The 26,471-nt window shown below is 49.5% G+C and overlaps 1 protein-coding gene across 1 annotated transcript; it reads right to left on the bottom strand.

Annotated features, from left to right (window-relative positions):
- Positions 1-507: 507 nt before the first annotated feature.
- On the bottom strand, positions 508-24,921 carry LOC135369400 (uncharacterized protein DDB_G0290685-like). The gene is made up of 7 exons (XM_064602992.1): positions 24,874-24,921; positions 21,346-21,829; positions 18,703-18,718; positions 18,223-18,581; positions 13,843-13,858; positions 13,363-13,721; positions 508-665 (listed from the first exon to the last, which is right to left on the bottom strand). The coding sequence occupies exons 1-7, from the start codon at positions 24,919-24,921 to the stop codon at positions 508-510; spliced, it is 1,440 nt and encodes a 479-aa protein (XP_064459062.1).
- Between the last annotated feature and the right edge of the window lie 1,550 nt (positions 24,922-26,471).

Genomic DNA, 26,471 nt, shown 5'->3' with positions numbered 1-26,471 from the left:
ATCGCGTGAAAAGTCCTGAGAGGGAGGGTGCGACCAAGATCGTGAAGCGCTGTACTAGGCGAAAACAAAGGGTCGTATCTCGCCAAGATAAATCTGACTGCCTTACTCTGGACCTGCTCGAGCTTTTCAATACCGGAATTGCGGTAAGGGTTCAAGGCTTCGCAAGCATACTCCAGAACTGGACGTACCAGAGTTTTGTACGCAAGCAGCTTAGTCTTGACAGTTGAAAATTTCAGAGACTTCCTCAAATAGCCTACCTTTTTCAGAGCTTTAGAGCATATATTCTCTATGTGAGGAGACCAAGGAAGCTTAGAGTTCAGGGTAACCCCTAAATATTTATAAGCATCGACCCTAATTACGGGCAACCCATCAATTTTATAGTAAAAAAGTAGTGGATTGTGGCGACGGGTGAAAGTTACCATTGCACACTTTTCTGAATTTATATCCATACCCCAGTCACTACACCAAGTAACTATCTTATTTAGGGATTCCTGAAGTGTTAACTGATCACTGCATGTAGGCTGCCACCTCTGTGTAAACAACACAGTCATCCGCGTACAACCTTATCTCTGCCGGAACGTCCTTTACAATGTCATTGATAAACAAAGAACGTAATTTAAATATGAGCTTACGATGAGACACGCTGTCAAAGGCTTTCCTAAAATCTATAAATATAACATCAGATTGTCTGTTAGCATTTATAGCACTTGCAAGACTGTGTACAAGTTCAATAAGCTGAGTAGCGGTAGAATACCCTCGTCGAAATCCATGCTGACGGTCAGATAATAAGGAGTACGATTCCAAGAAGTCAGAGATGTGATTACGCAATACGCGCTGAAAGAGTTTACAAGTGGAAGAAGTCAATGAGATAGGTCGGTAGTTCTGTACTAACTGCTTGTTGCCCGATTTAAAAATTGGTACAACAATAGCTTCCTTCCAAATACGAGGCACTTGTCCGGAAGAAATTGATTTAGTAAAAATTATTTCTAAGTACTTCGACATCCATTCGGCATATCTCGACAGGAAGGCACTTGAAATTGTGTCGGGACCACTGCTGTTTTTATTATCAAGTTTCAGCAGTTGGTTGAAAATGCCAGAAGCAGAGAACAGCATGCAATTGATGTCTAGGCCACTGTTGTCACTGCGGAGGGAATCTCTGGGTTCCTGCTCCACTCAACAGTGAGAAATTTAGAGCAATTAGTCCACTGTTGTCACTGCGGAGGGAATCTCTGGGTTCCTGCTCCTGTCAACAGTGGGAAATTTAGGGCAATTAGGCCACTGTTGTCACTGCGGAGGGAATCTCTGGGTTCCTGCTCCTCTCAACAGTGGGAAATTTAGAGCAATTGGTCCACTGTTGTCACTGCGGAGGGAATCTCTGGGTTCCTGCTCCTGTCAACAGTGGGAAATTTAGGGCAATTAGGCCACTGTTGTCACTGCGGAGGGAATCTCTGGGTTCCTGCTCCTCTCAACAGTGGGAAATTTAGAGCAATTGGTCCACTGTTGTCACTGCGGAGGGAATCTCTGGGTTCCTGCTCCTGTCAACAGTGGGAAATTTAGGGCAATTAGGCCACTGTTGTCACTGCGGAGGGAATCTCTGGGTTCCTGCTCCTCTCAACAGTGGGAAATTTAGAGCAATTGGTCCACTGTTGTCACTGCGGAGGGAATCTCTGGGTTCCTGCTCCTGTCAACAGTGGGAAATTTAGGGCAATTAGGCCACTGTTGTCACTGCGGAGGGAATCTCTGGGTTCCTGCTCCTCTCAACAGTGGGAAATTTAGAGCAATTGGTCCACTGTTGTCACTGCGGAGGGAATCTCTGGGTTCCTGCTCCTGTCAACAGTGGGAAATTTAGGGCAATTAGGCCACTGTTGTCACTGCGGAGGGAATCTCTGGGTTCCTGCTCCTCTCAACAGTGGGAAATTTAGAGCAATTGGTCCACTGCTGTCACTGCGGAGGGAATCTCTGGGTTCCTGCTCCTGTCAACAGTGGGAAATTTAGGGCAATTAGGCCACTGTTGTCACTGCGGAGGGAATCTCTGGGTTCCTGCTCCACTCAACAGTGAGAAATTTAGAGCAATTAGTCCACTGTTGTCACTGCGGAGGGAATCTCTGGGTTCCTGCTCCTGTCAACAGTGGGAAATTTAGGGCAATTAGGCCACTGTTGTCACTGCGGAGGGAATCTCTGGGTTCCTGCTCCTCTCAACAGTGGGAAATTTAGAGCAATTGGTCCACTGTTGTCACTGCGGAGGGAATCTCTGGGTTCCTGCTCCTGTCAACAGTGGGAAATTTAGGGCAATTAGGCCACTGTTGTCACTGCGGAGGGAATCTCTGGGTTCCTGCTCCTCTCAACAGTGGGAAATTTAGAGCAATTGGTCCACTGTTGTCACTGCGGAGGGAATCTCTGGGTTCCTGCTCCTGTCAACAGTGGGAAATTTAGGGCAATTAGGCCACTGTTGTCACTGCGGAGGGAATCTCTGGGTTCCTGCTCCTCTCAACAGTGGGAAATTTAGAGCAATTGGTCCACTGTTGTCACTGCGGAGGGAATCTCTGGGTTCCTGCTCCTGTCAACAGTGGGAAATTTAGGGCAATTAGGCCACTGTTGTCACTGCGGAGGGAATCTCTGGGTTCCTGCTCCACTCAACAGTGAGAAATTTAGAGCAATTGGTCCACTGTTGTCACTGCGGAGGGAATCTCTGGATTCCTGCTCCTGTCAACAGTGGGAAATTTAGGGCAATTAGGCCACTGTTGTCACTGCGGAGGGAATCTCTGGGTTCCTGCTCCACTCAACAGTGAGAAATTTAGAGCAATTGGTCCACTGTTGTCACTGCGGAGGGAATCTCTGGGTTCCTGCTCCTGTCAACAGTGGGAAATTTAGGGCAATTAGGCCACTGTTGTCACTGCGGAGGGAATCTCTGGGTTCCTGCTCCACTCAACAGTGAGAAATTTAGAGCAATTGGTCCACTGTTGTCACTGCGGAGGGAATCTCTGGGTTCCTGCTCCTGTCAACAGTGGGAAATTTAGGGCAATTAGGCCACTGTTGTCACTGCGGAGGGAATCTCTGGGTTCCTGCTCCACTCAACAGTGAGAAATTTAGGGCAATTGGTCCACTGTTGTCACTGCGGAGGGAATCTCTGGGTTCCTGCTCCTGTCAACAGTGGGAAATTTAGGGCAATTAGGCCACTGTTGTCACTGCGGAGGGAATCTCTGGGTTCCTGCTCCACTCAACAGTGAGAAATTTAGAGCAATTGGTCCACTGTTGTCACTGCGGAGGGAATCTCTGGGTTCCTGCTCCTGTCAACAGTGGGAAATTTAGGGCAATTAGGCCACTGTTGTCACTGCGGAGGGAATCTCTGGGTTCCTGCTCCTCTCAACAGTGGGAAATTTAGAGCAATTGGTCCACTGTTGTCACTGCGGAGGGAATCTCTGGGTTCCTGCTCCTGTCAACAGTGGGAAATTTAGGGCAATTAGGCCACTGTTGTCACTGCGGAGGGAATCTCTGGGTTCCTGCTCCTCTCAACAGTGGGAAATTTAGAGCAATTGGTCCACTGTTGTCACTGCGGAGGGAATCTCTGGGTTCCTGCTCCTGTCAACAGTGGGAAATTTAGGGCAATTAGGCCACTGTTGTCACTGCGGAGGGAATCTCTGGGTTCCTGCTCCTCTCAACAGTGGGAAATTTAGGGCAATTAGGCCACTGTTGTCACTGCGGAGGGAATCTCTGGGTTCCTGCTCCTCTCAACAGTGGGAAATTTAGAGCAATTGGTCCACTGTTGTCACTGCGGAGGGAATCTCTGGGTTCCTGCTCCTGTCAACAGTGGGAAATTTAGGGCAATTAGGCCACTGTTGTCACTGCGGAGGGAATCTCTGGGTTCCTGCTCCTCTCAACAGTGGGAAATTTAGAGCAATTGGTCCACTGTTGTCACTGCGGAGGGAATCTCTGGGTTCCTGCTCCTGTCAACAGTGGGCAATTTAGGGCAATTAGGCCACTGTTGTCACTGCGGAGGGAATCTCTGGGTTCCTGCTCCTGTCAACAGTGGGAAATTTAGGGCAATTAGTCCACTGTTGTCACTGCGGAGGGAATCTCTGGGTTCCTGCTCCTGTCAACAGTGGGAAATTTAGGGCAATTAGGCCACTGTTGTCACTGCGGAGGGAATCTCTGGGTTCCTGCTCCACTCAACAGTGAGAAATTTAGAGCAATTAGTCCACTGTTGTCACTGCGGAGGGAATCTCTGGGTTCCTGCTCCTGTCAACAGTGGGAAATTTAGGGCAATTAGGCCACTGTTGTCACTGCGGAGGGAATCTCTGGGTTCCTGCTCCTGTCAACAGTGGGAAATTTAGGGCAATTAGGCCACTGTTGTCACTGCGGAGGGAATCTCTGGGTTCCTGCTCCTCTCAACAGTGGGAAATTTAGAGCAATTGGTCCACTGTTGTCACTGCGGAGGGAATCTCTGGGTTCCTGCTCCTGTCAACAGTGGGAAATTTAGGGCAATTAGGCCACTGTTGTCACTGCGGAGGGAATCTCTGGGTTCCTGCTCCTCTCAACAGTGGGAAATTTAGAGCAATTGGTCCACTGTTGTCACTGCGGAGGGAATCTCTGGGTTCCTGCTCCTGTCAACAGTGGGAAATTTAGGGCAATTAGGCCACTGTTGTCACTGCGGAGGGAATCTCTGGGTTCCTGCTCCTCTCAACAGTGGGAAATTTAGAGCAATTGGTCCACTGTTGTCACTGCGGAGGGAATCTCTGGGTTCCTGCTCCTGTCAACAGTGGGAAATTTAGGGCAATTAGGCCACTGTTGTCACTGCGGAGGGAATCTCTGGGTTCCTGCTCCACTCAACAGTGAGAAATTTAGAGCAATTAGTCCACTGTTGTCACTGCGGAGGGAATCTCTGGGTTCCTGCTCCTGTCAACAGTGGGAAATTTAGGGCAATTAGGCCACTGTTGTCACTGCGGAGGGAATCTCTGGGTTCCTGCTCCTGTCAACAGTGGGAAATTTAGGGCAATTAGTCCACTGTTGTCACTGCGGAGGGAATCTCTGGGTTCCTGCTCCTGTCAACAGTGGGAAATTTAGGGCAATTAGGCCACTGTTGTCACTGCGGAGGGAATCTCTGGGTTCCTGCTCCTCTCAACAGTGGGAAATTTAGAGCAATTGGTCCACTGTTGTCACTGCGGAGGGAATCTCTGGGTTCCTGCTCCTGTCAACAGTGGGAAATTTAGGGCAATTAGGCCACTGTTGTCACTGCGGAGGGAATCTCTGGGTTCCTGCTCCTCTCAACAGTGGGAAATTTAGAGCAATTGGTCCACTGTTGTCACTGCGGGGGGAATCTCTGGGTTCCTGCTCCTGTCAACAGTGGGAAATTTAGGGCAATTAGGCCACTGTTGTCACTGCGGAGGGAATCTCTGGGTTCCTGCTCCACTCAACAGTGAGAAATTTAGAGCAATTAGTCCACTGTTGTCACTGCGGAGGGAATCTCTGGGTTCCTGCTCCTGTCAACAGTGGGAAATTTAGGGCAATTAGGCCACTGTTGTCACTGCGGAGGGAATCTCTGGGTTCCTGCTCCTGTCAACAGTGGGAAATTTAGGGCAATTAGTCCACTGTTGTCACTGCGGAGGGAATCTCTGGGTTCCTGCTCCACTCAACAGTGAGAAATTTAGGGCAATTAGGCCACTGTTGTCACTGCGGAGGGAATCTCTGGGTTCCTGCTCCTGTCAACAGTGGGAAATTTAGGGCAATTAGGCCACTGTTGTCACTGCGGAGGGAATCTCTGGGTTCCTGCTCCTGTCAACAGTGGGAAATTTAGGGCAATTAGTCCACTGTTGTCACTGCGGAGGGAATCTCTGGGTTCCTGCTCCTGTCAACAGTGGGAAATTTAGAGCAATTGGTCCACTGTTGTCACTGCGGAAGGAATCTCTGGGTTCCTGCTCCTGTCAACAGTGGGAAATTTAGGGCAATTAGTCCACTGTTGTCACTGTGGAGGGAATCTCTGGGTTCCTGCTCCACTCAACAGTGAGAAATTTAGAGCAATTGGTCCACTGTTGTCACTGCGGAGGGAATCTCTGGGTTCCTGCTCCTGTCAACAGTGGGAAATTTAGGGCAATTAGGCCACTGTTGTCACTGCGGAGGGAATCTCTGGGTTCCTGCTCCTCTCAACAGTGGGAAATTTAGAGCAATTGGTCCACTGTTGTCACTGCGGAGGGAATCTCTGGGTTCCTGCTCCTGTCAACAGTGGGAAATTTAGGGCAATTAGGCCACTGTTGTCACTGCGGAGGGAATCTCTGGGTTCCTGCTCCACTCAACAGTGAGAAATTTAGAGCAATTGGTCCACTGTTGTCACTGCGGAGGGAATCTCTGGATTCCTGCTCCTGTCAACAGTGGGAAATTTAGGGCAATTAGGCCACTGTTGTCACTGCGGAGGGAATCTCTGGGTTCCTGCTCCACTCAACAGTGAGAAATTTAGAGCAATTGGTCCACTGTTGTCACTGCGGAGGGAATCTCTGGGTTCCTGCTCCTGTCAACAGTGGGAAATTTAGGGCAATTAGGCCACTGTTGTCACTGCGGAGGGAATCTCTGGGTTCCTGCTCCACTCAACAGTGAGAAATTTAGAGCAATTGGTCCACTGTTGTCACTGCGGAGGGAATCTCTGGGTTCCTGCTCCTGTCAACAGTGGGAAATTTAGGGCAATTAGGCCACTGTTGTCACTGCGGAGGGAATCTCTGGGTTCCTGCTCCACTCAACAGTGAGAAATTTAGGGCAATTGGTCCACTGTTGTCACTGCGGAGGGAATCTCTGGGTTCCTGCTCCTGTCAACAGTGGGAAATTTAGGGCAATTAGGCCACTGTTGTCACTGCGGAGGGAATCTCTGGGTTCCTGCTCCACTCAACAGTGAGAAATTTAGAGCAATTGGTCCACTGTTGTCACTGCGGAGGGAATCTCTGGGTTCCTGCTCCTGTCAACAGTGGGAAATTTAGGGCAATTAGGCCACTGTTGTCACTGCGGAGGGAATCTCTGGGTTCCTGCTCCTCTCAACAGTGGGAAATTTAGAGCAATTGGTCCACTGTTGTCACTGCGGAGGGAATCTCTGGGTTCCTGCTCCTGTCAACAGTGGGAAATTTAGGGCAATTAGGCCACTGTTGTCACTGCGGAGGGAATCTCTGGGTTCCTGCTCCTCTCAACAGTGGGAAATTTAGAGCAATTGGTCCACTGTTGTCACTGCGGAGGGAATCTCTGGGTTCCTGCTCCTGTCAACAGTGGGAAATTTAGGGCAATTAGGCCACTGTTGTCACTGCGGAGGGAATCTCTGGGTTCCTGCTCCTCTCAACAGTGGGAAATTTAGAGCAATTGGTCCACTGTTGTCACTGCGGAGGGAATCTCTGGGTTCCTGCTCCTGTCAACAGTGGGAAATTTAGGGCAATTAGGCCACTGTTGTCACTGCGGAGGGAATCTCTGGGTTCCTGCTCCTCTCAACAGTGGGAAATTTAGAGCAATTGGTCCACTGTTGTCACTGCGGAGGGAATCTCTGGGTTCCTGCTCCTGTCAACAGTGGGCAATTTAGGGCAATTAGGCCACTGTTGTCACTGCGGAGGGAATCTCTGGGTTCCTGCTCCTGTCAACAGTGGGAAATTTAGGGCAATTAGTCCACTGTTGTCACTGCGGAGGGAATCTCTGGGTTCCTGCTCCTGTCAACAGTGGGAAATTTAGGGCAATTAGGCCACTGTTGTCACTGCGGAGGGAATCTCTGGGTTCCTGCTCCACTCAACAGTGAGAAATTTAGAGCAATTAGTCCACTGTTGTCACTGCGGAGGGAATCTCTGGGTTCCTGCTCCTGTCAACAGTGGGAAATTTAGGGCAATTAGGCCACTGTTGTCACTGCGGAGGGAATCTCTGGGTTCCTGCTCCTGTCAACAGTGGGAAATTTAGGGCAATTAGGCCATTGTTGTCACTGCGGAGGGAATCTCTGGGTTCCTGCTCCTCTCAACAGTGGGAAATTTAGAGCAATTGGTCCACTGTTGTCACTGCGGAGGGAATCTCTGGGTTCCTGCTCCTGTCAACAGTGGGAAATTTAGGGCAATTAGGCCACTGTTGTCACTGCGGAGGGAATCTCTGGGTTCCTGCTCCTCTCAACAGTGGGAAATTTAGAGCAATTGGTCCACTGTTGTCACTGCGGAGGGAATCTCTGGGTTCCTGCTCCTGTCAACAGTGGGAAATTTAGGGCAATTAGGCCACTGTTGTCACTGCGGAGGGAATCTCTGGGTTCCTGCTCCTCTCAACAGTGGGAAATTTAGAGCAATTGGTCCACTGTTGTCACTGCGGAGGGAATCTCTGGGTTCCTGCTCCTGTCAACAGTGGGAAATTTAGGGCAATTAGGCCACTGTTGTCACTGCGGAGGGAATCTCTGGGTTCCTGCTCCACTCAACAGTGAGAAATTTAGAGCAATTAGTCCACTGTTGTCACTGCGGAGGGAATCTCTGGGTTCCTGCTCCTGTCAACAGTGGGAAATTTAGGGCAATTAGGCCACTGTTGTCACTGCGGAGGGAATCTCTGGGTTCCTGCTCCTGTCAACAGTGGGAAATTTAGGGCAATTAGTCCACTGTTGTCACTGCGGAGGGAATCTCTGGGTTCCTGCTCCTGTCAACAGTGGGAAATTTAGGGCAATTAGGCCACTGTTGTCACTGCGGAGGGAATCTCTGGGTTCCTGCTCCTCTCAACAGTGGGAAATTTAGAGCAATTGGTCCACTGTTGTCACTGCGGAGGGAATCTCTGGGTTCCTGCTCCTGTCAACAGTGGGAAATTTAGGGCAATTAGGCCACTGTTGTCACTGCGGAGGGAATCTCTGGGTTCCTGCTCCTCTCAACAGTGGGAAATTTAGAGCAATTGGTCCACTGTTGTCACTGCGGGGGGAATCTCTGGGTTCCTGCTCCTGTCAACAGTGGGAAATTTAGGGCAATTAGGCCACTGTTGTCACTGCGGAGGGAATCTCTGGGTTCCTGCTCCACTCAACAGTGAGAAATTTAGAGCAATTAGTCCACTGTTGTCACTGCGGAGGGAATCTCTGGGTTCCTGCTCCTGTCAACAGTGGGAAATTTAGGGCAATTAGGCCACTGTTGTCACTGCGGAGGGAATCTCTGGGTTCCTGCTCCTGTCAACAGTGGGAAATTTAGGGCAATTAGTCCACTGTTGTCACTGCGGAGGGAATCTCTGGGTTCCTGCTCCACTCAACAGTGAGAAATTTAGGGCAATTAGGCCACTGTTGTCACTGCGGAGGGAATCTCTGGGTTCCTGCTCCTGTCAACAGTGGGAAATTTAGGGCAATTAGGCCACTGTTGTCACTGCGGAGGGAATCTCTGGGTTCCTGCTCCTGTCAACAGTGGGAAATTTAGGGCAATTAGTCCACTGTTGTCACTGCGGAGGGAATCTCTGGGTTCCTGCTCCTGTCAACAGTGGGAAATTTAGAGCAATTGGTCCACTGTTGTCACTGCGGAAGGAATCTCTGGGTTCCTGCTCCTGTCAACAGTGGGAAATTTAGGGCAATTAGGCCACTGTTGTCACTGCGGAGGGAATCTCTGGGTTCCTGCTCCACTCAACAGTGAGAAATTTAGAGCAATTAGTCCACTGTTGTCACTGCGGAGGGAATCTCTGGGTTCCTGCTCCTCTCAACAGTGGGAAATTTAGAGCAATTGGTCCACTGTTGTCACTGCGGAGGGAATCTCTGGGTTCCTGCTCCTGTCAACAGTGGGAAATTTAGGGCAATTAGTCCACTGTTGTCACTGTGGAGGGAATCTCTGGGTTCCTGCTCCACTCAACAGTGAGAAATTTAGAGCAATTAGTCCACTGTTGTCACTGCGGAGGGAATCTCTGGGTTCCTGCTCCTGTCAACAGTGGGAAATTTAGGGCAATTAGGCCACTGTTGTCACTGCGGAGGGAATCTCTGGGTTCCTGCTCCTCTCAACAGTGGGAAATTTAGAGCAATTGGTCCACTGTTGTCACTGCGGAGGGAATCTCTGGGTTCCTGCTCCTGTCAACAGTGGGAAATTTAGGGCAATTAGGCCACTGTTGTCACTGCGGAGGGAATCTCTGGGTTCCTGCTCCTCTCAACAGTGGGAAATTTAGAGCAATTGGTCCACTGTTGTCACTGCGGAGGGAATCTCTGGGTTCCTGCTCCTGCCAACAGTGGGAAATTTAGGGCAATTAGGCCACTGTTGTCACTGCGGAGGGAATCTCTGGGTTCCTGCTCCTCTCAACAGTGGGAAATTTAGAGCAATTAGTCCACTGTTGTCACTGCGGAGGGAATCTCTGGGTTCCTGCTCCTCTCAACAGTGGGAAATTTAGAGCAATTGGTCCACTGTTGTCACTGCGGAGGGAATCTCTGGGTTCCTGCTCCTGTCAACAGTGGGAAATTTAGGGCAATTAGGCCACTGTTGTCACTGCGGAGGGAATCTCTGGGTTCCTGCTCCACTCAACAGTGAGAAATTTAGAGCAATTAGTCCACTGTTGTCACTGCGGAGGGAATCTCTGGGTTCCTGCTCCTCTCAACAGTGGGAAATTTAGAGCAATTGGTCCACTGTTGTCACTGCGGAGGGAATCTCTGGGTTCCTGCTCCTGTCAACAGTGGGAAATTTAGGGCAATTAGGCCACTGTTGTCACTACGGAGGGAATCTCTGGGTTCCTGCTCCTCTCAACAGTGGGAAACTTAGAGCAATTGGTCCACTGTTGTCACTGCGGAGGGAATCTCTGGGTTCCTGCTCCTGTTAACAGTGGGAAATTTAGGGCAATTAGGCCACTGTTGTCACTGCGGAGGGAATCTCTGGGTTCCTGCTCCTGTCAACAGTGGGATATTTAGGGCAAGTAGGCCACTGTTGTCACTGCGGAGGGAATCTCTGGGTTCCTGCTCCTCTCAACAGTGGGAAATCTAGGGCAAATTAGTTAGGGAGATGTTAGTGGCAGACTGGCATAGTAAGGACGTAGAGGATTACAGTAAGGACATGGAGACTTACAATGAGGACGTGGGGACTTACGATAAGGACATGACGACTTACAATGAGGACATGGAGACTTACTGCCTTAAGAAAGGTCTTACAGCTACATGCCTCACAGCGGCATGCCTTACTGCCACACGTCTCACAGCTTCTTTTTTATTTATTTATTTTCAGTTGGGCAGTAAACTCTGAACAGAGTAAAGTCTGACATTATTGTGTGAAAGAGCTGTTCTTTGTTGTTGTTTTTTGTTGTTGTTCTTTGTTGTTGTTGTTGTTGTCGTCGTTGTTGTTGTTGTTGTCGTCGTTGTTGTTATCGTCGTTGTTGTTGTTTTGTCGTCGTCGTTGTCGTCGTCGTTGTTGTCGTCGTCGTTGTTATCGTCGTTGTTGTTGTTTTGTCGTCGTCGTTGTCGTCGTCGCTGTCGTTGTGGTCGTCGCCGTCGTCGTCGTTGTTGTTGTCGTTGTCGTCGTCGCCGTCGTCGCCGTCGTTGTTGTCGTCGCCGTCGTTGTCGTCGTTGTCGTTGTTGTCGCCGTCGCTGTTGTCACTGTTCCACTGTTGTCACTGCGGAGGGAATCTCTGGGTTCCTGCTTCTCTCAACAGTGGGAAATTTAGGGCAAATTAGTCCACTGTTGTCACTGCTGAGGGAATCTCTGGGTCCTGCTCCTCTCAACAGTGGGAAATTTAGAGCAATTAGTCCACTGTTGTCACTGCGGAGGGAATCTCTGGGTTCCTGCTCCTCTCAACAGTGGGAAATTTAGAGCAATTAGTCCACTGTTGTCACTGCGGAGGGAATCTCTGGGTTCCTGCTCTTCTCAACAGTGGGAAATTTAGGGTAATTGGTCCACTGTTGTCACTGCGGAGGGAATCTCTGGGTTCCTGCTCCTCTCAACAGTGGGAAATTTAGAGCAATTAGTCCACTGTTGTCACTGCGGAGGGAATCTCTGGGTTCCTGCTCCACTCAACAGTGGGAAATTTAGAGCAATTAGTCCACTGTTGTCACTGCGGAGGGAATCTCTGGGTTCCTGCTCCTCTCAACAGTGGGAAATTTAGAGCAATTAGTCCACTGTTGTCACTGCGGAGGGAATCTCTGGGTTCCTGCTCCTCTCAACAGTGGGAAATTTAGGGCAATTGGTCCACTGTTGTCACTGCGGAGGGAATCTCTGGGTTCCTGCTCCTGTCAACAGTGGGAAATTTAGGGCAATTAGGCCACTGTTGTCACTGCGGAGGGAATCTCTGGGTTCCTGCTCCTGTCAACAGTGGGATATTTAGGGCAATTAGGCCACTGTTGTCACTGCGGAGGGAATCTCTGGGTTCCTGCTCCTCTCAACAGTGGGAAATCTAGGTCAAATTAGTTAGGGAGATGTTAGTGGCAGACTGGCATAGTAAGGACGCAGAGGATTACAGTAAGGACATGGAGACTTACAATGAGGACGTGGGGACTTACGATAAGGACATGACGACTTACAATGAGGACATGGAGACTTACTGCCTTAAGAAAGGTCTTACAGCTACATGCCTCACAGCGGCATGCCTTACTGCCACACGTCTCACAGCTACATGCCTTACTGTATATGCCTTACCACCTGCTTGCCATACCGCTATGCTACTGCGCTCTTGCGACTGCGGAGGGAATCTCTGGGTTCCTGCTCCTCTCAACTGAGGGAAATTTAGGGCAATTAGTCCACTGTTGTCACTGCGGAGGGAATCTCTGGGTTCCTCCTCCTCTCAACAGTGGGAAATTTAGGGCAATTGGTCCACTGTTGTCACTGCGGAGGGAATCTCTGGGTTCCTGCTCCTGTCAACAGTGGGAAATTTAGGGCAATTAGGCCACTGTTGTCACTGCGGAGGGAATCTCTGGGTTCCTGCTCCTGTCAACAGTGGGAAATTTAGGGTAATTAGGCCACTGTTGTCACTGCGGAGGGAATCTCTGGGTTCCTGCTCCTCTCAACAGTGGGAAATTTAGGGCAATTGGTCCACTGTTGTCACTGCAGAGGGAATCTCTGGGTTCCTGCTCCTGTCAACAGTGGGAAATTTAGGGCAATTAGGCCACTGTTGTCACTGCGGAGGGAATCTCTGGGTGCCTGCTCCTCTCAACAGTGGGAAATCTAGGGCAAATTAGTTAGGGAGATTTAATTTTTTTTAGGATTTAATCTTTCTTTTTTATTTATTTATTTTCAGTTGGGCAGTAAACTCTGAACAGAGTAAAGTCTGACATTATTGTGTGAAAGAGCTGTTCTTTGTTGTTGTTTTTTGTTGTTGTTGTTCTTTGTTGTTGTTGTTGTCGTCGTTGTTGTTGTTATCGTCGTTGTTGTTGTTTTGTCGTCGTCGTTGTTATCGTCGTTGTTGTTGTTTTGTCGTCGTCGTCGTCGTTGTCGTCGTCGTTGTTGTTGTTGTCGTCGCCGTCGTTGTTGTTGTCGTTGTTGTCGTCGTCGTCGTTGTCGTTGTGGTCGTCGCCGACGTCGTTGTCGTCGTTGTCGTCGTCGTCGTTGTTGTTGTCGTTGTTGTTGTTGTCGTCGCCGTCGTCGTTGTCGTTGGTGTCGTTGTTGTCGTTGGTGTCGTTGTTGTCGTTGTCGTCGTTGTTGTTGTCGTTGTCGTTGGTGTCGTTGTTGTCGCTGTTGTCGTCGTCGTCGCCGTCGTTGTCGTTGTTGTCGTCGTTGTCGTCGTCGTCGTTGTTGTCGTCGTTGTGGTCGTCGCCGCCGTCGTCGCCGTCGTTGTTGTCGTCGTCGCCGTCGTTGTTGTTGTCGTTGTTGTCGTTGTCGCTGTCGTTGTGGTCGTCGCCGTCGTCGTCGTTGTTGTTGTCGTTGTCGTCGTCGCCGTCGTCGCCGTCGTTGTTGTCGTCGCTGTCGTTGTCGTCGTTGTTGTCGCCGTCGCTGTTGTCACTGTTCCACTGTTGTCACTGCGGAGGGAATCTCTGGGTTCCTGCTACTCTCAACAGTGGGAAATTTAGGGCAAATTAGTCCACTGTTGTCACTGCTGAGGGAATCTCTGGGTCCTGCTCCTCTCAACAGTGGGAAATTTAGAGCAATTAGTCCACTGTTGTCACTGCGGAGGGAATCTCTGGGTTCCTGCTCCTCTCAACAGTGGGAAATTTAGAGCAATTAGTCCACAGTTGTAACTGCGGAGGGAATCTCTGGGTTCCTGCTCCACTCAACAGTGGGAAATTTAGAGCAATTAGTCCACTGTTGTCACTGCGGAGGGAATCTCTGGGTTCCTGCTCCTCTCAACAGTGGGAAATTTAGAGCAATTAGTCCACTGTTGTCACTGCGGAGGGAATCTCTGGGTTCCTGCTCCTCTCAACAGTGGGAAATTTAGGCCAATTGGTCCACTGTTGTCACTGCGGAGGGAATCTCTGGGTTCCTGCTCCTGTCAACAGTGGGAAATTTAGGGCAATTAGGCCACTGTTGTCACTGCGGAGGGAATCTCTGGGTTCCTGCTCCTGTCAACAGTGGGATATTTAGGGCAATTAGGCCACTGTTGTCACTGCGGAGGGAATCTCTGGGTTCCTGCTCCTCTCAACAGTGGGAAATCTAGGGCAAATTAGTTAGGGAGATGTTAGTGGCAGACTGGCATAGTAAGGACGTAGAGGATTACAGTAAGGACATGGAGACTTACAATGAGGACGTGGGGACTTACGATAAGGACATGACGACTTACAATGAGGACATGGAGACTTACTGCCTTAAGAAAGGTCTTACAGCTACATGCCTCACAGCGGCATGCCTTACTGCCACGCGTCTCACAGCTACATGCCTTACTGTATATGCCTTACCAGCTGCTTGCCATACCGCTATGCTACTGCGCTCTTGCGACTGCGGAGGGAATCTCTGGGTTCCTGCTCCTCTCAACTGAGGGAAATTTAGGGCAATTAGTCCACTGTTGTCACTGCGGAGGGAATCTCTGGGTTCCTGCTCCTCTCAACAGTGGGAAATTTAGGGCAATTGGTCCACTGTTGTCACTGCGGAGGGAATCTCTGGGTTCCTGCTCCTGTCAACAGTGGGAAATTTAGGGCAATTAGGCCACTGTTGTCACTGCGGAGGGAAACTCTGGGTTCCTGCTCCTCTCAACAGTGGGAAATTTAGGGCAATTGGTCCACTGTTGTCACTGCGGAGGGAATCTCTGGGTTCCTGCTCCTGTCAACAGTGGGAAATTTAGGGCAATTAGGCCACTGTTGTCACTGTGGAGGGAATCTCTGGGTTCCTGCTCCTGTCAACAGTGGGAAATTTAGGGCAATTGGTCCACTGTTGTCACTGCGGAGGGAATCTCTGGGTTCCTGCTCCTGTCAACAGTGGGAAATTTAGGGCAATTAGGCCACTGTTGTCACTGCGGAGGGAATCTCTGGGTTCCTCCTCCTCTCAACAGTGGGAAATTTAGGGCAATTGGTCCACTGTTGTCACTGCGGAGGGAATCTCTGGGTTCCTGCTCCTGTCAACAGTGGGAAATTTAGGGCAATTAGGCCACTGTTGTCACTGCGGAGGGAATCTCTGGGTTCCTGCTCCTCTCAACAGTGGGAAATTTACGGCAATTGGTCCACTGTTGTCACTGCGGAGGGAATCTCTGGGTTCCTGCTCCTGTCAACAGTGGGAAATTTAGGGTAATTAGGCCACTGTTGTCACTGCGGAGGGAATCTCTGGGTTCCTGCTCCTGTCAACAGTGGGATATTTAGGGCAAGTAGGCCACTGTTGTCACTGCGGAGGGAATCTCTGGGTTCCTGCTCCTCTCAACAGTGGGAAATCTAGGGCAAATTAGTTAGGGAGATGTTAGTGGCAGACTGGCATAGTAAGGACGTAGAGGATTACAGTAAGGACATGGAGACTTACAATGAGGACGTGGGGACTTACGATAAGGACATGACGACTTACAATGAGGACATGGAGACTTACTGCCTTAAGAAAGGTCTTACAGCTACATGCCTCACAGCGGCATGCCTTACTGCCACACGTCTCACAGCTTCTTTTTTATTTATTTATTTTCAGTTGGGCAGTAAACTCTGAACAGAGTAAAGTCTGACATTATTGTGTGAAAGAGCTGTTCTTTGTTGTTGTTTTTTGTTGTTGTTCTTTGTTGTTGTTGTTGTTGTCGTCGTTGTTGTTGTTGTTGTCGTCGTTGTTGTTATCGTCGTTGTTGTTGTTTTGTCGTCGTCGTTGTCGTCGTCGTTGTTGTCGTCGTCGTTGTTATCGTCGTTGTTGTTGTTTTGTCGTCGTCGTTGTCGTCGTCGTCGTCGTCGTTGTCGTTGTCGTCGTCGTCGTGTTTGTCGTCGTCGCCGTCGTTGTTGTTGTCGCTGTCGTTGTGGTCGTCGCCGTCGTCGTCGTTGTTGTTGTCGTTGTCGTCGTCGCCGTCGTCGCCGTCGTTGTTGTCGTCGCCGTCGTTGTCGTCGTTGTCGTTGTTGTCGCCGTCGCTGTTGTCACTGTTCCACTGTTGTCACTGCGGAGGGAATCTCTGGGTTCCTGCTTCTCTCAACAGTGGGAAATTTAGGGCAAATTAGTCCACTGTTGTCACTGCTGAGGGAATCTCTGGGTCCTGCTCCTCTCAACAGTGGGAAATTTAGAGCAATTAGTCCACTGTTGTCACTGCGGAGGGAATCTCTGGGTTCCTGCTCCTCTCAACAGTGGGAAATTTAGAGCAATTAGTCCACTGTTGTCACTGCGGAGGGAATCTCTGGGTTCCTGCTCTTCTCAACAGTGGGAAATTTAGGGTAATTGGTCCACTGTTGTCACTGCGGAGGGAATCTCTGGGTTCCTGCTCCTCTCAACAGTGGGAAATTTAGAGCAATTAGTCCACTGTTGTCACTGCGGAGGGAATCTCTGGGTTCCTGCTCCACTCAACAGTGGGAAATTTAGAGCAATTAGTCCACTGTTGTCACTGCGGAGGGAATCTCTGGGTTCCTGCTCCTCTCAACAGTGGGAAATTTAGAGCAATTAGTCCACTGTTGTCACTGCGGAGGGAATCTCTGGGTTCCTGCTCCTCTCAACAGTGGGAAATTTAGGGCAATTGGTCCACTGTTGTCACTGCGGAGGGAATCTCTGGGTTCCTGCTCCTGTCAACAGTGGGAAATTTAGGGCAATTAGGCCACTGTTGTCACTGCGGAGGGAATCTCTGGGTTCCTGCTCCTGTCAACAGTGGGATATTTAGGGCAATTAGGCCACTGTTGTCACTGCGGAGGGAATCTCTGGGTTCCTGCTCCTCTCAACAGTGGGAAATCTAGGTCAAATTAGTTAGGGAGATGTTAGTGGCAGACTGGCATAGTAAGGACGCAGAGGATTACAGTAAGGACATGGAGACTTACAATGAGGACGTGGGGACTTACGATAAGGACATGACGACTTACAATGAGGACATGGAGACTTACTGGCTTAAGAAAGGTCTTACAGCTACATGCCTCACAGCGGCATGCCTTACTGCCACACGTCTCACAGCTACATGCCTTACTGTATATGCCTTACCACCTGCTTGCCATACCGCTATGCTACTGCGCTCTTGCGACTGCGGAGGGAATCTCTGGGTTCCTGCTCCTCTCAACTGAGGGAAATTTAGGGCAATTAGTCCACTGTTGTCACTGCGGAGGGAATCTCTGGGTTCCTGCTCCTCTCAACAGTGGGAAATTTAGGGCAATTGGTCCACTGTTGTCACTGCGGAGGGAATCTCTGGCTTCCTGCTCCTGTCAACAGTGGGAAATTTAGGGCAATTAGGCCACTGTTGTCACTGCGGAGGGAATCTCTGGGTTCCTGCTCCTGTCAACAGTGGGAAATTTAGGGTAATTAGGCCACTGTTGTCACTGCGGAGGGAATCTCTGGGTTCCTGCTCCTCTCAACAGTGGGAAATTTAGGGCAATTGGTCCACTGTTGTCACTGCAGAGGGAATCTCTGGGTTCCTGCTCCTGTCAACAGTGGGAAATTTAGGGCAATTAGGCCACTGTTGTCACTGCGGAGGGAATCTCTGGGTGCCTGCTCCTCTCAACAGTGGGAAATCTAGGGCAAATTAGTTAGGGAGATTTAATTTTTTTTAGGATTTAATCTTTCTTTTTTATTTATTTATTTTCAGTTGGGCAGTAAACTCTGAACAGAGTAAAGTCTGACATTATTGTGTGAAAGAGCTGTTCTTTGTTGTTGTTTTTTGTTGTTGTTGTTCTTTGTTGTTGTTGTTGTCGTCGTTGTTGTTGTTATCGTCGTTGTTGTTGTTTTGTCGTCGTCGTTGTTATCGTCGTTGTTGTTGTTTTGTCGTCGTCGTCGTCGTTGTCGTCGTCGTTGTTGTTGTTGTCGTCGCCGTCGTTGTTGTTGTCGTTGTTGTCGTCGTCGTCGTTGTCGTTGTGGTCGTCGCCGACGTCGTTGTCGTCGTTGTCGTCGTCGTCGTTGTTGTTGTCGTTGTTGTTGTTGTCGTCGCCGTCGTCGTTGTCGTTGGTGTCGTTGTTGTCGTTGGTGTCGTTGTTGTCGTTGTCGTCGTTGTTGTTGTCGTTGTCGTTGGTGTCGTTGTTGTCGCTGTTGTCGTCGTCGTCGCCGTCGTTGTCGTTGTTGTCGTCGTTGTCGTCGTCGTCGTTGTTGTCGTCGTTGTGGTCGTCGCCGCCGTCGTCGCCGTCGTTGTTGTCGTCGTCGCCGTCGTTGTTGTTGTCGTTGTTGTCGTTGTCGCTGTCGTTGTGGTCGTCGCCGTCGTCGTCGTTGTTGTTGTCGTTGTCGTCGTCGCCGTCGTCGCCGTCGTTGTTGTCGTCGCTGTCGTTGTCGTCGTTGTTGTCGCCGTCGCTGTTGTCACTGTTCCACTGTTGTCACTGCGGAGGGAATCTCTGGGTTCCTGCTACTCTCAACAGTGGGAAATTTAGGGCAAATTAGTCCACTGTTGTCACTGCTGAGGGAATCTCTGGGTCCTGCTCCTCTCAACAGTGGGAAATTTAGAGCAATTAGTCCACTGTTGTCACTGCGGAGGGAATCTCTGGGTTCCTGCTCCTCTCAACAGTGGGAAATTTAGAGCAATTAGTCCACAGTTGTAACTGCGGAGGGAATCTCTGGGTTCCTGCTCCACTCAACAGTGGGAAATTTAGAGCAATTAGTCCACTGTTGTCACTGCGGAGGGAATCTCTGGGTTCCTGCTCCTCTCAACAGTGGGAAATTTAGAGCAATTAGTCCACTGTTGTCACTGCGGAGGGAATCTCTGGGTTCCTGCTCCTCTCAACAGTGGGAAATTTAGGCCAATTGGTCCACTGTTGTCACTGCGGAGGGAATCTCTGGGTTCCTGCTCCTGTCAACAGTGGGAAATTTAGGGCAATTAGGCCACTGTTGTCACTGCGGAGGGAATCTCTGGGTTCCTGCTCCTGTCAACAGTGGGATATTTAGGGCAATTAGGCCACTGTTGTCACTGCGGAGGGAATCTCTGGGTTCCTGCTCCTCTCAACAGTGGGAAATCTAGGGCAAATTAGTTAGGGAGATGTTAGTGGCAGACTGGCATAGTAAGGACGTAGAGGATTACAGTAAGGACATGGAGACTTACAATGAGGACGTGGGGACTTACGATAAGGACATGACGACTTACAATGAGGACATGGAGACTTACTGCCTTAAGAAAGGTCTTACAGCTACATGCCTCACAGCGGCATGCCTTACTGCCACGCGTCTCACAGCTACATGCCTTACTGTATATGCCTTACCAGCTGCTTGCCATACCGCTATGCTACTGCGCTCTTGCGACTGCGGAGGGAATCTCTGGGTTCCTGCTCCTCTCAACTGAGGGAAATTTAGGGCAATTAGTCCACTGTTGTCACTGCGGAGGGAATCTCTGGGTTCCTGCTCCTCTCAACAGTGGGAAATTTAGGGCAATTGGTCCACTGTTGTCACTGCGGAGGGAATCTCTGGGTTCCTGCTCCTGTCAACAGTGGGAAATTTAGGGCAATTAGGCCACTGTTGTCACTGCGGAGGGAAACTCTGGGTTCCTGCTCCTCTCAACAGTGGGAAATTTAGGGCAATTGGTCCACTGTTGTCACTGCGGAGGGAATCTCTGGGTTCCTGCTCCTGTCAACAGTGGGAAATTTAGGGCAATTAGGCCACTGTTGTCACTGTGGAGGGAATCTCTGGGTTCCTGCTCCTGTCAACAGTGGGAAATTTAGGGCAATTGGTCCACTGTTGTCACTGCGGAGGGAATCTCTGGGTTCCTGCTCCTGTCAACAGTGGGAAATTTAGGGCAATTAGGCCACTGTTGTCACTGCGGAGGGAATCTCTGGGTTCCTGCTCCTGTCAACAGTGGGATATTTAGTGCAATTAGGCCACTGTTGTCACTGCGGAGGGAATCTCTGGGTTCCTGCTCCTCTCAACAGTGGGAAATCTAGGGCAAATTAGTTAGGGAGATGTTAGTGGCAGACTGGCATAGTAAGGACGTAGAGGATTACAGTAAGGACATGGAGACTTACAATGAGGACGTGGGGACTTACGATAAGGACATGACGACTTACAATGAGGACATGGAGACTTACTGCCTTAAGAAAGGTCTTACAGCTACATGCCTCACAGCGGCATGCCTTACTGCCACACGTCTCACAGCTACATGCCTTACTGTATATGCCTTACCAGCTGCTTGCCATACCGCTATGCTACTGCGCTCTTGCGACTGCGGAGGGAATCTCTGGGTTCCTGCTCCTCTCAACTGAGGGAAATTTAGGGCAATTAGTCCACTGTTGTCACTGCGGAGGGAATCTCTGGGTTCCTGCTCCTCTCAACAGTGGGAAATTTAGGGCAATTAGGCCACTGTTGTCACTGCGGAGGGAATCTCTGAGTTCCTGCTCCTCTCAACAGTGGGAAATTTAGGGCAATTAGTCCACTGTTGTCACTGCGGATTGAATCTCTGGGTTCCTGCTCCTGTCAACAGTGGGAAATTTAGGGCAATTAAGCCACTGTTGTCACTGCGGAGGGAATCTCTGGGTTCCTGCTCCTCTCAACAGTGGGAAATCTAGGGCAAATTAGTCCACTGTTGTCAGTGCGGAGGGAATCTCTGGGTTCCTGCTCCTCTCAACAGTGGGAAATTTAGGGCAATTAGTCGACTGTTGTCATGCGGAGGGAGTCTCTGGGTTCCTGCTCCTCTCAACAGTGGGAAATCTAGGGCAAATTAGTTAGGGAGATTTAATTTTTTTTAGGATTTAATCTTTCTTTTTTATTTATTTATTTTCAGTTGGGCAGTAAACTCTGAACAGAGTAAAGTCTGACATTATTGTGTGAAAGAGCTGTTCTTTGTTGTTGTTTTTTGTTGTTGTTGTTCTTTGTTGTTGTTGTTGTCGTTGTTGTTGTTGTTGTCGTCGTCGTTGTTGTTGTTATCGTCGTTGTTGTTGTTTTGTCGTCGTCGTTGTTATCGTCGTTGTTGTTGTTTTGTCGTCGTCGTCGTCGTTGTCGTCGTCGTTGTTGTTGTTGTCGTCGCCGTCGTTGTCGTCGCCGTCGTCGCCGTCGTTGTTGTTGTCGTTGTTGTCGTCGTCGTCGTTGTCGTTGTGGTCGTCGCCGACGTCGTTGTCGTCGTCGTCGTTGTTGTTGTCGTTGTTGTTGTTGTCGTCGCCGTCGTCGTTGTCGTTGGTGTCGTTGTTGTCGTTGTTGTTGTCGTTGTTGTCGTCGTCGTCGTCGTCATCGTTGTCGTTGGTGTCGTTGTTGTCGCTGTTGTCGTCGTCGTCGCCGTCGTTGTCGTTGTTGTCGTCGTCGTCGTTGTCGCTGTCGTTGTGGTCGTCGTCGTCGTCGTCGTTGTGGTCGTCGCCGCCGTCGTCGCCGTCGTTGTTGTTGTCGTTGTTGTCGTTGTCGCTGTCGTTGTGGTCGTCGCCGTCGTCGTCGTTGTTGTCGTCGCCGTCGTCGCCGTCGTTGTTGTCGTCGCTGTCGTTGTCGTCGTTGTTGTCGCCGTCGCTGTTGTCACTGTTCCACTGTTGTCACTGCGGAGGGAATCTCTGGGTTCCTGCTACTCTCAACAGTGGGAAATTTAGGGCAAATTAGTCCACTGTTGTCACTGCTGAGGGATTCTCTGGGTCCTGCTCCTCTCAACAGTGGGAAATTTAGAGCAATTAGTCCACTGTTGTCACTGCGGAGGGAATCTCTGGGTTCCTGCTCCTCTCAACAGTGGGAAATTTAGAGCAATTAGTCCACAGTTGTAACTGCGGAGGGAATCTCTGGGTTCCTGCTCCACTCAACAGTGGGAAATTTAGAGCAATTAGTCCACTGTTGTCACTGCGGAGGGAATCTCTGGGTTCCTGCTCCTCTCAACAGTGGGAAATTTAGAGCAATTGGTCCACTGTTGTCACTGCGGAGGGAATCTCTGGGTTCCTGCTCCTCTCAACAGTGGGAAATTTAGGCCAATTGGTCCACTGTTGTCACTGCGGAGGGAATCTCTGGGTTCCTGCTCCTGTCAACAGTGGGAAATTTAGGGCAATTAGGCCACTGTTGTCACTGCGGAGGGAATCTCTGGGTTCCTGCTCCTGTCAACAGTGGGATATTTAGGTCAATTAGGCCACTGTTGTCACTGCGGAGGGAATCTCTGGGTTCCTGCTCCTCTCAACAGTGGGAAATCTAGGGCAAATTAGTTAGGGAGATGTTAGTGGCAGACTGGCATAGTAAGGACGTAGAGGATTACAGTAAGGACATGGAGACTTACAATGAGGATGTGGGGACTTACGATAAGGACATGACGACTTACAATGAGGACATGGAGACTTACTGCCTTAAGAAAGGTCTTACAGCTACATGCCTCACAGCGGCATGCCTTACTGCCACACGTCTCACAGCTACATGCCTTACTGTATATGCCTTACCAGCTGCTTGCCATACCGCTATGCTACTGCGCTCTTGCGACTGCGGAGGGAATCTCTGGGTTCCTGCTCCTCTCAACTGAGGGAAATTTAGGGCAATTAGTCCACTGTTGTCACTGCGGAGGGAATCTCTGGGTTCCTGCTCCTCTCAACAGTGGGAAATTTAGGGCAATTGGTCCACTGTTGTCACTGCGGAGGGAATCTCTGGGTTCCTGCTCCTGTCAACAGTGGGAAATTTAGGGCAATTAGGCCACTGTTGTCACTGCGGAGGGAAACTCTGGGTTCCTGCTCCTCTCAACAGTGGGAAATTTAGGGCAATTGGTCCACTGTTGTCACTGCGGAGGGAATCTCTGGGTTCCTGCTCCTGTCAACAGTGGGAAATTTAGGGCAATTAGGCCACTGTTGTCACTGTGGAGGGAATCTCTGGGTTCCTGCTCCTGTCAACAGTGGGAAATTTAGGGCAATTGGTCCACTGTTGTCACTGCGGAGGGAATCTCTGGGTTCCTGCTCCTGTCAACAGTGGGAAATTTAGGGCAATTAGGCCACTGTTGTCACTGTGGAGGGAATCTCTGGGTTCCTGCTCCTGTCAACAGTGGGAAATTTAGGGCAACTAGGCCACTGTTGTCACTGCGGAGGGAATCTCTGGGTTCCTGCTCCTGTCAACAGTGGGATATTTAGGGCAATTAGGCCACTGTTGTCACTGCGGAGGGAATCTCTGGGTTCCTGCTCCTCTCAACAGTGGGAAATCTAGGGCAAATTAGTTAGGGAGATGTTAGTGGCAGACTGGCATAGTAAGGACGTAGAGGATTACAGTAAGGACATGGAGACTTACAATGAGGACGTGGGGACTTACGATAAGGACATGACGACTTACAATGAGGACATGGAGACTTACTGCCTTAAGAAAGGTCTTACAGCTACATGCCTCACAGCGGCATGCCTTACTGCCACACGTCTCACAGCTACATGCCTTACTGTATATGCCTTACCAGCTGCTTGCCATACCGCTATGCTACTGCGCTCTTGCGACTGCGGAGGGAATCTCTGGGTTCCTGCTCCTCTCAACTGAGGGAAATTTAGGGCAATTAGTCCACTGTTGTCATTGCGGAGGGAATCTCTGGGTTCCTGCTCCTCTCAACAGTGGGAAATTTAGGGCAATTAGTCCACTGTTGTCACTGCGGAGGGAATCTCTGGGTTCCTGCTCCTGTCAACAGTGGGAAATTTAGGGCAATTAAGCCACTGTTGTCACTGCGGAGGGAATCTCTGGGTTCCTGCTCCTCTCAACAGTGGGAAATCTAGGGCAAATTAGTCCACTGTTGTCAGTGTGGAGGGAATCTCTGGGTTCCTGCTCCTCTCAACAGTGGGAAATTTAGGGCAATTAGTCGACTGTTGTCATGCGGAGGGAGTCTCTAGGTTGTGTTCCTGTCAAGACTGGGAAATGCAGATGGAATGAGTTAAGACCTTCTGCTCCTCCATCTCCTGCAACAGAAGAACATTGAAGAGGATGTTACATTAACAACGTACAGAAAAGGACAAAGGCAGAAGTTTTCAACAAATCAGGGCAGCTCATGCAAGCAACTTACATCTAATAAAAGTATAGGAACATGGCAGTCGTAAAAAACCAACAGCCTAAGACTGGTGAACGTTAGAAACGCAAAGAGAATAATTATCAAATTGGATATCGAGTCACACTGAGCGAATTTCTGGAACAGAAATGCAGAAAGCTGCAAACGCGATAAGCAGACAACCTTGATGGGCATGGCATGGCATATATAAGCCAGTTCCTGTCGAGAAAGGCAAGTAGGATACCATGCTGCATGGGCATCGAGGCGGCACCAAGCTCCAAGTGTACAATCCAAGGCTGCAAGCTGCAAGAACAAGCAGAGGTATATTGGATCGCAATCGCTTATAAGCTCCTTTTTGTCTTTGGTGAAACGCTAGTTCTGCAATTCACCGTAACGGAATGCGCTACTCGTCGAAACAACTTCCACCATTTGATAGACGTATTTTTAGACGTATTTTTAATTTTTATTAGCCTCGATCGTGATATGAACATAATACTTCCATAAATTATATGAGTAGGAGAGTGGATACAGGGGAGGCGATCCCTCTAATAGCGAATATCATTGAGGGATAAATTTTGCCTAACGCTGGGTGGCGTTTACTTCGTCAATGGACAGCTCCCGTGGCTCAGTGCGTAGCGTGCTGGCCATGTTAGATCCAGACTGGGAGGTACCTGGGTTCGAATCCCGCTGCGCCGTCTGGGATTTTGCTTAGATGCTTTCAGAGATACGTCGCTACAGTTCCCTTTAGTGGTCAGCCCAGGACGCACATTCTCGTGGGGCGTGAGTCGCGACGTTGCCCACCTCTGCGAGGCCGACAACGGTGACCACCCTTTCACCACCACCACCACCAATGGATAGGTTCAAGGTGTGACATGTGCTCGCGCGTAACCCGCGTGCTCTCTTATGTTTGTTTTGGCAACGTAGGATTATGACTGATCCATATCGCATCGTTGTGGACATACACTTTAAAGGTCAGCCATCATTAGTGCAGCCACTTCTGTATTGATATACAGCAACCCTCAAACATAAGGTAAGCCCTTAGCTGAACAAGAACACATAATACGCAAGTGTCAGCTGTACAACAACAAATGTCGACAATTTGGCCTATGTACTCCATGGGAGAATAAGTAAAAAAATTGATAACACATTTGATAAGGCAGAAATCGCCCTGACTCGTGTGTGAATCAGAGAGTGAGAAGAAAAGATGTAGGAGAGAAAGGGAATGGCGCTGTTGGTTGTGCATGGGCTCTCCGTCCCATCTGTACCGGCAGAACCTGTTTTCGCTGAGTTCTTTTGTTTAGTAACGCCAATAAAATATCTGGAATACATATTAGTACAATACTACCGTACCCTACAATACAATATATCGATGCCGTTAGGAGGGCAGACCAGCTCTCCGTCCCAATGTATTCCTTATGGAACAGTTTTTATGCTTTTTCTCGGTAACCACCACGCAGATTTTGACGCAGGTGGTTTCATCATAAAGAGGAAGACGAGATGAACAGAATTATGCTACTAGATTTCTCATAGATGTCGTATGTATTTTACGGCAACGTCACGAATGCGAAAATTATACACAATTATTCTCCTCCCTCTATGAACAGGTTTTTATTAAACTTCTATAGCCATTTCCAAACAAACTTTCCATTTACTTTCTCTGGAAATATTTCAGGAATTGATAGATATCAAATTTATATGTCTACCACTTTCCATTTTGATAAGAAAGTATGAAATGTCGGTACGGATAAATACCGTCTCAAAGCCCCGTGAACCGCGTCATTCTGTGTCGCCCTCTAGCCGTAGCACAGGAAAAACCGCGCGGAACATTTTGACCGTATCCATCCGCCGACCATGCGGCGCGCACGCGCACCGTAGTACTCCCTCTCACCTCTTTACTTTCATGAGCAGCTGACTTAGGGCATGGCCTTGTAGACCAGAACAAAAGCTTACTTAGCTGCTCGTAAAGGGAATATCGTCAGCCAGCATTGTCGCGGCCCGTGTAGGAGACCACCGAGACCAATAAACCTCTTCTTTTTTTGGTGCGCTTATAGAGAACTGAGATGTGTTTATTAGCTTCACATGAAACGTCAATTTACTCAGTCAACTGTCTTATAAGGCTAACTTGAATCTCTCGTATTTACGGTTAGTGGAAGGCCGACTTCACAAACATTCCAGTAACGTTCAACAGGACTGCCCTT

This window comes from Ornithodoros turicata, chromosome 9 (genome assembly GCF_037126465.1).
Source record: "Ornithodoros turicata isolate Travis chromosome 9, ASM3712646v1, whole genome shotgun sequence".
NCBI classification, from domain to species: Eukaryota; Metazoa; Arthropoda; class Arachnida; order Ixodida; family Argasidae; genus Ornithodoros; species Ornithodoros turicata.
The sequence above is the reverse complement of the archived record's forward strand: the minus strand, read 5'-3'. Positions and strand labels throughout refer to the sequence as shown.

Bases quoted from the DNA above. Each gene is read 5' to 3' on its own strand.
- LOC135369400 (XM_064602992.1), bottom strand. From the start codon at position 24,921: ATGGCCAGCACGCTACGCACTGAGCCACGGGAGCTGTCCATTGACGAA. The intron at 21,830-24,873 runs GTAAACGCCACC...CAGTGACAACAG, and splicing joins GGGAGCTGTCCATTGACGAA to TGGAACAGTGACAACAGCGA. The intron at 666-13,362 runs GCGACGACAACA...TTATATTTATAG, and splicing joins CAACGACAACAACAACGACG to ATTTTAGGAAAGCCTTTGAC.